The 10098-nt window shown below is 42.0% G+C and overlaps 1 protein-coding gene across 4 annotated transcripts in view; it reads left to right on the top strand.

The window, feature by feature from the left end:
• Positions 1 to 2189: 2189 nt before the first annotated feature.
• Positions 2190 to 10098, top strand: part of SUSD1 (sushi domain containing 1) — a 44199-nt gene continuing 36290 nt past the window's right edge. For 2 of the 4 annotated variants that reach the window (XM_054003767.1, XM_054003768.1), the window contains exons 1-6: positions 2190 to 2390; positions 4251 to 4382; positions 5856 to 6011; positions 6652 to 6804; positions 6969 to 7037; positions 8130 to 8306. In XM_054003767.1, the coding sequence (XP_053859742.1) occupies positions 2312 to 2390; positions 4251 to 4382; positions 5856 to 6011; positions 6652 to 6804; positions 6969 to 7037; positions 8130 to 8306 (766 nt within the window). In that variant the 5' untranslated portion in view covers positions 2190 to 2311. The remainder of the gene's footprint in view (positions 2391 to 4250; positions 4383 to 5855; positions 6012 to 6651; positions 6805 to 6968; positions 7038 to 8129; positions 8307 to 10098) is intronic. The other 2 variants (XM_054003765.1, XM_054003766.1) reach the window with 2 other exon arrangements.

Below are 10098 nucleotides of genomic sequence, written 5' to 3'. Positions count from 1 at the left end.
TTTGCTGAAAGAGCTATTAGTATAAAATATTTTGTCTTCATGTGTCAAGATAAGTAGTGTAGTCTATGCCAAAAGTGCTTAGGAAGAAAATTAAAGTGATTTAGATGATGCGGTGATATTCATTGTCTGCAGAGGAGACAGAATAAATACAGATGCCTGAGGAGATGTTTAATCCAGCTTGCCCTTCTGATTTTCAATTATCTTCATTTAGACACTTGAAAGCTAAAAATGTACAAGAAACTTCCAAGCATCTCTGGATGAATTGTATTACTCTCACCATCACAACTCTTTTCTTTTCACAAAGAGGAACAACTGAAGCAAATACTGGTACATACATCTTCTGGTTAATTTAATATTAGGGATGAAGGAAACACTGTAATTACAAAATAGGCTTCCTTTAGGTTTGACCATGAAAAGATTAAAATTTTTATCCTATCCAGAACAGAAAATATAGGTAGATATTAGTCTGTGTTTTCATTAGAGAGATTTTTTACGTGAAAAATGTAAGATTTGCCAAAGATGTTAAGGATGAGCATGTTGGGACACTAGTCTGTCTTACCCTTCTGAATCTTTAATTATCTTTCTAACCCAATTAGCTAGGGTTTGGTCAGGTGACCTCAAGGCAGAAGTGATCTGTGATGAATCTCACTGGTGGGTTCAAACCTGAAGTAGTGGAAGAGATTGTTTGGGAATGCTGTGAATTCTACATCACTGTCAGCATAAAGAGATTGTTTGGGAATGCTGTGAATTCTACATCACTGTCAGCATAAAGAACAAGTTAGACAAGTATGTCAGGAATCATAGAATTGACCTTGTTGTAGAGTGGAAAACAGAACAAATGACCTCTCAACATCTTTTAACACTTATTTCTTATTACTGTGCATTAAATTTAAAGTAGCCTTTGTATGTAGTTTAATTATTTGGTTTTGAAGTATGTCTTAAAGAGCAATTAATTGTGTGTTTGAGACATGTTAGGCAGGAACATAACAAGGAGGTCAGTTCCAGTCTAGGTCCTGTACTTTTTTCAGCTGATACACATCTTTGTTACTTTCTTTAAAGAATATTTCTATTATAATTTTTATTTTGTTATTTTTATAAATATGATGTGTTTCTTCAGGTTTTGTGCTAAAAATGTTTTTCTGTTTGCTGTATGAGGTGTTTATAATTATAAAAAGTTGCTTCCACTACTTTTTGTGAAAAGAATAGTAAGAATTGCAGTGATTAGTAGGTCTGCTACACAGTAGACAGCTGAGGAAGTGAAAAAATGTAATTTCCAAACCGTTTTAATATGTTGTGCAGAACAATTCCTCTTCTTCTTCAGGAATCTCATTAGAGTTATCAAATATGCGACATTCTACTTTTGTGTTTGGCTCCCCCAATTCCTAACCTTGGCATTCCTCTCTTGTGGTAACTGGGCCGACTGCATTTGTAGTTGAAGTTTATGCAGCTTTCTGAAATGCAGGCTCACGGACATGAATGACGACTCTGAGCGCTAGGGCTATTACTACTCTTCTACAGCAGAAAACTCTTCAGGCAGCACTACCCGTCCTGCCTAAACCTGAGGTTCGGGGGTTAATCTGAGCGGTGTCTAAGGCCTGCAGTGAAAAAGCTTTATTTAAAGCAGTAAGGGCTGGCCGTGTACGGCTGCACCAGTTTTGTACAGCATAGGACTGATGGGCCAATTTCGTGCCGGGGCGCGGCGGCGCCGTGCGGGGAGGCAGCTGCGACGCCCTCCCTTCGGGGACACACCGAGCGCTCCCGGCCCCAGCCCGAGGTGCTGCTCGGTCCCGTTTGCCGGCGGCTGGAGGGAGTCTATCCAGCTGCCCTTCCTGGGAATCATAAATAATCCTACCATCTGTTCCTCCCCCTGCCCCCGGGCTATGGACAGCAGCAGCCCTTATCAGCCTTGCCACCTGCCTGGCCGGGGCAGAGGCGGTGTCCCGGGAAAAGAAAGGGGTTGTGCCGGGGAAGCGAGGAAAAAGAAAAAAAAAAAAAAAAAAAAAAAAAAAAGGGAAAATAAGAAAAAAAAAGGGAAGAAAAGAGAGGGTTTTGCGGGCAGTGGGGCTGGGGAGGAAAGGGGCCTCGCTGAGGGTGAAAGCCCCGCGGGGACCGAGGGCGCGGCGGTGGCGATAAGGGCGTCCCGCCCGCCGGGAGGCAGCGCCAGCCGCCCTCCGCCCGGGACCGCGGGCTCTACCCGGCCCTCGGGCTCTGCCCTGCCCTCGGCTCTCCTCCCGCCCTCCGCCCCCAGGACGATGCAGAGGCACCGGGGCCGTGCAGCACCGAGGGGCGCGACGGCGGCGGCGGCGGGGACATGAGCTCGGGGGGCGGCTGGGCCCCGGGGCCGCTCTTGCTGCTGCTGCTGCTGGCGGTGCCGCAGTGCGCGGCTCGGGGTGAGTGCGGCCGGGCGAGGGGACTGTGAGCTGGAGCGGGGCGCCAGCCCTGCCGCGACGTCAGGTGCACGGCTTGACGGGTGCTCATAGCTGTGGTGGCAGAGGCAGCCCGTGGTGATGGCGGAGCATGGTGGTGTTGTGGGCAGCCCATGCTGGTGTGCGTGTCCCGGTATCCCATGGTGATGGTGGCGGAGCAGCACGTGGTGAGAGTGTTGGAGGCAGCTCACGGTGGTAGCGGAGCATCCCGTAGTGGTGATGATGGTACCCGTGGCATTGGTGGCGGAGGTGGCCCTGGTGGGTGCTGTCCTTTGCGCTGGCTGGGGTGTCATCTGCTGACGGCGGAGGTGGCAGCGACCTCGTGTCCTGCCGGGCTGAGGGAGCCTTGCCACGGCGGGAGCCGCGCCTGATGGAGCACATGGGTAGGATCAAAACCGTGAGGGGACTGTAGTGCTGGTATGATCAATTGTGTGTTGTGAAGGACAAGTAAGTAATAAAATTTCAGCTGTAGTAGTAAGGGGAGGCGGGGGGTGGAAACACGTTTTTGTATCTCCTGAAGCAGCAATCTGAGGAGGATACTTCCATGTCTTATCAGAAGATTGAGGTATCATGAGCAAGTTCTCTCCGTGGCCGTTTGTAAATTTAATTTTCTGTTCTATGTTGGCTGCCATTGCATGCTGACAGTTTTTGTTTTCTGCTCTTATCAGAAACACACACACACACTCAAGTATATAAAAGCATGGAGTAGGAATCTAGGACGCTTCCCACAGTCTTAAACACTCATAAAAACCCTAAAAAAACTGAAACCCTATGAATGTGGAAAGGCAGTTTTATCACAGTGATAAATTTTATACATAAAAAAATACTAGAGTGTTCAGCTGCTTTCTCCTTCCAGTTCTGGTTATATCTTTAGACATTGTAGATTGTAGAATTTTGTCAAAGATGCTAAATATAAAGTCATGTTAGTATTCTTATCAATTTCAGCTATCTTAGAAAAGTAAAAAATTCCATACTTCTGTGTCAAGCACCATCAGACATCAGCTTGTGCATTATTAGTTCTTTATTTTATAATGTAAAAAGGCATCAGCATACACATGCTTTGTCTACGTTAAATCCATCCTTTCTGCCATTTGTCATTTGAAAAGTGAGGGTATGTGTGATAACAAAAAGAGCTTATAAAAAATGGAAGAAAATGAAGATAATGCCCTGAAAGTATGAATGCAAAGAAAAAAAAATTATTTTATTCTCATTTCATGTATATTTACAGCCCTGTCAAATTATAGTAAATTAGGTTGTGTGCTTCTCAATCACTTTTAATATAAATTAATTTATAAAATTACTTTACTGTAAGTAATTTTACTCCTGGCAATGTTAGCAACATTTTTATGAATAACATTTTTACCATATTGACACATGATACAAACAGATTGCTAACTATCCCATGTCTATCTGTAAACAATAGAAAAAAGCACAACAAAACAGAGGAAACAGAAATAAAGACAAAAGAGAAACAAATGCATATGGAGAAAAGATTAATAATATTGGATAAACCTACTTACTATATACCTTCTAAACCTTTCTGAAACCTGAAAAACTCTTTTCTTTTGTCAGAGAAGGGAAGGATGGACAAAAATGCTCAATGTAGTTATTTTTAATATTTTCTGTTTATTTTTAATCTTTAGTCTTTTAATACAATAGCTGTGGTTTTTCTACAAGTTTCAAAATGAGGTGGGAGGAGGTAGTAGTCTATTCTATATGTTTTAATCTGGATTTTATCTCCACCTTCAATTCTGCGCTGGTTATCCTACCATGCCACTTGTAAGGTATTTTTAAAAAGGTAATTGTGGCTTTTTGTCCTTAAAGTAATTGTGAAAAGATCCATTCCGGATGTCTGTGCAACTTGCCACATTCATGCAACATGCCAGCAAAGTGGAGGAAAAAGTGTTTGCATCTGCAATTATGGATTTGTAGGCAACGGAAGAACCCATTGTCAAGGTAAGCTGCCTGCTTATAAAATGGAAAGAAACTCTGTAAATTCCTAAAATGCTCCTTCTCAAGTAATTTCAATGAATTCTTTGAAGTGTGCTAAAAGCTTTATCATTTCCTGGAAGAATTTCCCATAGAATATATTTGGATTGTTTTTCCTCACCAAAAGACTTGTACATATTCAGAAGTGCTGTTTAACGTTTTGTTACTGTGGTTGATAATGTCCTTCTAAGACTATCTCATATCAATATGTGAATCAAAGGACCATGTCAAACACTCTGTCTCAGTGTCTGTAATAGCTTACCACTGCTTAAAGAAGGTGGTCCTTCACCAATGATCTCCTCCTCCCTGTCTCTTACCCTTCTTTCACAAAGCACTGGGAGCTGCTGGATCCTGGACAGAGTTCAGGTATCTCATTGTAGGAAAACCATAGAACTATAGAATGCTTCAAGTTGGAAGGGATCTTAAAAATTACACAGTTCCAACCCCTTTGCTGTGGCCAGGGACAGCTTCTGCGAGACCACGTTGCTCAGAGCTCCATCCAAGCTGGTCTTGAACACTTTCAGTGATGGGGCATTGGGGCATCCACAACTTCTCTGGGCAACCTGTTCCAGTGCCTCACTACCCTTACAATGACGAGCTTCTTTATAGTGCCAAATTGAAATCCATCCTCTTTCAGTTTAAAGCAATTCTTCCTTGTCCTAGAACTACAGGATGTTGTCCAAAGTGCCTCTCCAGCTTTCTTGAAAGTACTCTTTAGGTACTGGAAGGCCATAAGAGCTCCTCAGATGTTCTCTGTTCTAGACTGAGCAAACCCCAATCCCTTCAGCCTTTCCTTGTGGGAGAGGTGCTCCAGCCCACGATTATCTTCATGGCCTCCATTGGACTTGTCCCAGCTGGTCAATATCCTTATCTTGGGCACCTCAGAGCTGAATGGAGGGTTCCAGGTGGGGTGTCACCAGAGCAGAGCAGAGGGGCAGAATCCCCTCCCTCCCCTGCTGGCCACGCTGCTTTGGCTGCAGCCCAGGACATGTTTGGCTTTCTGGTCTGTGAGTGCTCATGGCTGGGTCATGTCCAGCCTCTCATCCACCAGGACCCCCAAATCCTCCTCAGCAGGGCGGTTCTTGATCCATTCTCTACCCAGACTGTAGCTGGTCTTGGGATTGCCCCCACCCAGGTGTTCCATGAGGTGCTATAATCAGTGTATGCCATAAGGAAGAGTAGAAGGAGAGAGCAGGGCCCTCTGGTTTCAGCAGCTCTTAGACTCTTAGATAACTTAAGCTGTGTCACAAAACTGTATCCACATTTTCATTCAGGGACAAAATTTTCTGTTTTTCTTCAGCTTATCAGCAGTGTTTACATCCCAAATAATGTATAAAGGAAATCAGTAAGGAGAAGTCTGGTTATTTGACCATGAGTGAGGAGGGGAGGACACCCCACTTTTCTTAATCTCTCTCTGATGTTTTTTAAATGTGCTGACAGATAAAGATGAATGCCAGATTGGAGCCAGCAAGATCTGTGGAAATCATACACTGTGTCATAATACACATGGAAGTTTTTATTGTGTTTGCCTTGATGGATACCGAGCCTCCAACAACAATAAGACATTTATTCCCAATGATGGCACAAACTGTACAGGTAGACATCACAAATAATTCTAAGCATGACAAATCCAGAACTGCACAATTTTTTCCCCCCCCATCACTGTAGAATTTGTTTTCTGACACTATATCAGAGAACTTCTCTTGTTGATGTGCTTGTTTGATATCCAGGTTTCTAACAGCTATGAATTAGTTCCATTTTGAACTCTACTTTGTTACAAATCATTGCTTCACAAACTCATTCAAACAATGATCTTTTCAGAAGAAGCAGCAGCAGGTAGGTTAACAAAATAGGATGATACTTAAAATTCCCCAGATTGTAATTTTTGTGTTTAGTGTAGATTATTAGCCATTTTCTTGTCAGTGATGGACTGTTGTAACCATTTAAGAGATGTCCAGGTACAGGATTTTTCTGGAATTGTTTGAACAGCATATAACATTGGAAACTATTTATCAAGTAAACCAACAGTAATTCTAAAGATAGCTAGTGGCAAAATTGCAACAGTCCTCTTTCCAGATGTTGAAGATGAGACAATCATAAGCTCTTTATTTTCCTAGAAGAGCTGTGAGAAGCTATGTAGAACTCTTCAAAGAAGAGTTAAGCTTGGGCCATTTATTAATTAATTAAAACAAAAACCCCTTTTATGAAGTGCATCTATTTTTCTCTGAATTTTTAGATATTGATGAATGTGAGGAGTCTAGGCTGTGTGGTCACAATGCAAGATGTGTGAATACTGAAGGAAGCTACATGTGTTACTGTAATGATGGTTATAAATTAGAAACTGGAGAGCGTTCTTTTCGTCAAGATGGAAACATAGTTTCATGCAAAGGTGAGAATCTTTGGGTGCTGTTTTTGCTAGCAGATAAAATCACGTGTTGCACCATAGTGTAGTGCTTGTACTGGCCTGTGCTTCTCCAGGGCAGAAACCCTTTCTCTGGGCTTTGCTTGCTGTATGTCTTTTGTTTTTCTCTTCTTGTATTCAGTTTGTTCCAGTGATGTCAGGATCCCAGAGTCAACACCAGATATTCCTACAGGTTCTCAGCAGTGCTTCAGATGTGCAAGGTCAGAGCAGCTTGATAATATTATGAAAGTAATGTAGTTAGTTTCTGAGTAGAAAGGAAATGTGTTGTAATCCAGTTGTTTATATAATCACACTACATAAAGGGGAAGAGAAGAGAAACTAAATAGCTGATAAGACGGGTTAGATGAATGAAAAAAGCCAGGGGACAGGAATAATAACATAACAATTTAGCTATTTATTACATACTGTGCCTCCTGCATAAATAAACAGTTCATATTGCCATAACAGAAAAAACAAAGCCAAGTTTCCAATTTGAAAATCTATCTTTAGTGTCAGTTTTCACAGTAGCAAACTGCTAGCAATGTAAGCTGTGGATATCAGAGTGTATAATGAACACAGGCATCCCAAGTGAAAGGAGCTGCCTAGATTATATTCAGCTTTTATTTCTGAATTACTGCCAGAACCATCAGTACAGCTCACAGCCTGTAATTGCTCAGTTTTTCTGACTGGAGTGCTCCACTTTGTTTGCCAGAATTGCTGATAACCCTGCTTCTTATCTCACTGACTCTCCTCTCCGTATTCTGTGGCACAGTAGAGTGTCTGTACTGATTGTGTTTCTTGCAGAGTTGCACAAGGGAGCCCTGTCCAAGCAGATGTGCTGGAGGAGTGGAGCTTTTGTATGCAGACTGTTTCAATGAGATGAAGGCTTTGAGGGGCAGAACATTTAATTCCAATTTATCTCTTGCAAAGTGCTTCACTTTTCCCATGCACAGGGAAATAAAGCTGTGAGTTGGGGCCTGAAATTTTCCTGAGATGTTGAAGTATCATTCAGCCATTGCTGTAATGAGACTGGCTCATGCAAAGCGCCATCACATTGAAGTGTCTCATCTTTGGTGTTGTGAATGGCTCCAGCTGTATGTTAGTAAAGGTGTAGCTCAGTAACTGCTTCCCTGTGTTCCTCCAACTGTGGCCAGGACAATTCTTCAAATCTATTATTCTACCTCTTTGGTAAGCCCTCAGATTCATCAGATCAGGAGTATTTTCTGGTGTGACCATCCAATTCAGCTGATTTTAAAGCAATCAAGTGTTGTGATTTATGTACTGTGAGATCTTTCAACCCAGTCTCTTTGCAGAAATTGGATGTGGTTCCCCTCCTGAAATGAAGCATGGCTACATTGTGGGGAACTCCAGCTTGCTACCAGGAAGTGCAGTTCATTATGAGTGTCAAGAAGGGTTTTACAGCAATGAAGGAAAATTCTCATACTGCACTGCAAATGAAACTTGGGAACCTGCTACTTTAAGCTGTAAAGGTGAAAAGAGTCTTACATCTTGCTTAAATTCTTCATTAAGGGGATTAATGCATGGGAAGTGTGAAAGACAGTAGACTGTTTCCACAATCTGGAAGTGTTTTTTCAAGATCTGGTTATTTGCAGAAAAAGAAGAAGACTAAAGGACATGTTATTGTTTACCTTTTTCTTTAGCGTAGTGACATTTTTTTATGCTAGTCCCTGCATTTTTACAGACACTGAAGTGTGCCCTTTTGCCTGTGAGCTGAGGCCTAGAAAACAGCTAGATTTCTTTAGCATTTCACGGGAAAGGCTACTCAGTTAGAATCACTGACGTCTCGTGAAAACATTAATTTTCCTGACATCTTGTGAAGTTTTGTGTGAAGGTTTGCTGTAGATGCAAAAGAGGGCATCATAGCACTCCTCATCTCTGGGTAGTCTTCATAATTTTAAGAACATTTGTGCATGAATGTCCTGGTTCACGGCAAATTTGGGAGAGAATCCCTGAAGGGCTTCCTCTAGAAGGCAGATTCAATCGGCCCCTCCCCAACCAGTTCGGGAAAAATACCTCCTTGGAGAAAAGTGGAAAAAATTGTTTATTAAAAATAAAACCTGAAAAATATTAAACAATAAAACCTCTTGCCGCTCCAAAGAGAGAAAAACTCAGAAAATCCCCTCCTCCCGGGGCTGCAGCTCGGCTCACTCAGTCTCTTATCAGTCCCTCCAGCACTGGAAATGCCGCAGCCCAGGCCCAGTCCACTGGGCCACAGGTGCGAGCTGCCGGTGCTCTTCTGGGTGTTCAGTCCAGAGCAGGTTTGAGCAGGTCCAAAGAAAAGGAAAAAAACCCCACAGTCCAGGGAACTTCTTTGCCTCAGCTAGCTAAAACTAACTAAAAGCAAAGGAGAGCTCTGTCTCACTGTCTGTCCGTCCGCAGACAACAGAGTCCAGGAGCAGGAATGTGGAGGATTGAAATGAGTGCAGTTTTTGAAAACAAACTCCACACTTCTTCTCTCCCCCCTTCACTCTCAGAACAAGTCTTAAAGGTGCAAAACTTATTATTCAGCATAAAAAGAACAGATGATTGGGGATGAAAGCATCATATAGTCAACCCAGGACAATGAACAAACACTTGCACATCTCTGAAGAGTTAAGTTTCCTATGACTGTCTTTAAAACATGTACTTACTTTGGTGTTCTAATCATCCATTTTCTGGCAATATTACTGCTTATGAGTGCAGGACTCTTTTTGTATTCTTGTGAGTAGTTAGAAAGCCTTTGTATTAGTTACATGGTACTTGAAGTGCTAGCTCACAGAAGATACACTGTGTATAGCAATTCTATACACAGACAATTCTCTGTAGGGGAGAATTGTCATCCTGGAAATTGTCACTTAGTGAGAAGAGTTCATTCTTTCTCTGAAACAGTTGTTTTGTTTTTTTTTTTTCCAATTCTTTCCCTTTCTCTCTCTTTTTCTTTTCTCCAAGAATGGATAGAAATGTAACATTTGTGGGGAGTGAATAAATTAAAATAAGGGTGCTAAAACAATGTGGCTGGGAAAAGCAAAATATTAACGATCACTAGAAATTAATAAGAAAAGATAAAACAATTTTAAAACAATGCAAGTAACACTTTCCCCCACCCAAAAAATAAATATAGGACAATGAATTTGAAAACAAAAAGAGAGTGCCCAGAGTCTCAAGTGGTCCCTAGAGAAAGATTGTGGAATGCAATTCTTGCGAGTTGTTGATACATTTTTTGTTAATGTTTTTCAGAAGTTGCTTTTTCATGTGATTTTTTTGAATTTTTACAATCAAACA

Source organism: Vidua macroura, chromosome Z (genome assembly GCF_024509145.1).
Source record: "Vidua macroura isolate BioBank_ID:100142 chromosome Z, ASM2450914v1, whole genome shotgun sequence".
Classification (NCBI taxonomy): domain Eukaryota; kingdom Metazoa; phylum Chordata; class Aves; order Passeriformes; family Viduidae; genus Vidua; species Vidua macroura.
Note: the sequence above shows the minus strand (reverse complement) of the source record. Positions and strands in the feature narration are given on the sequence as shown.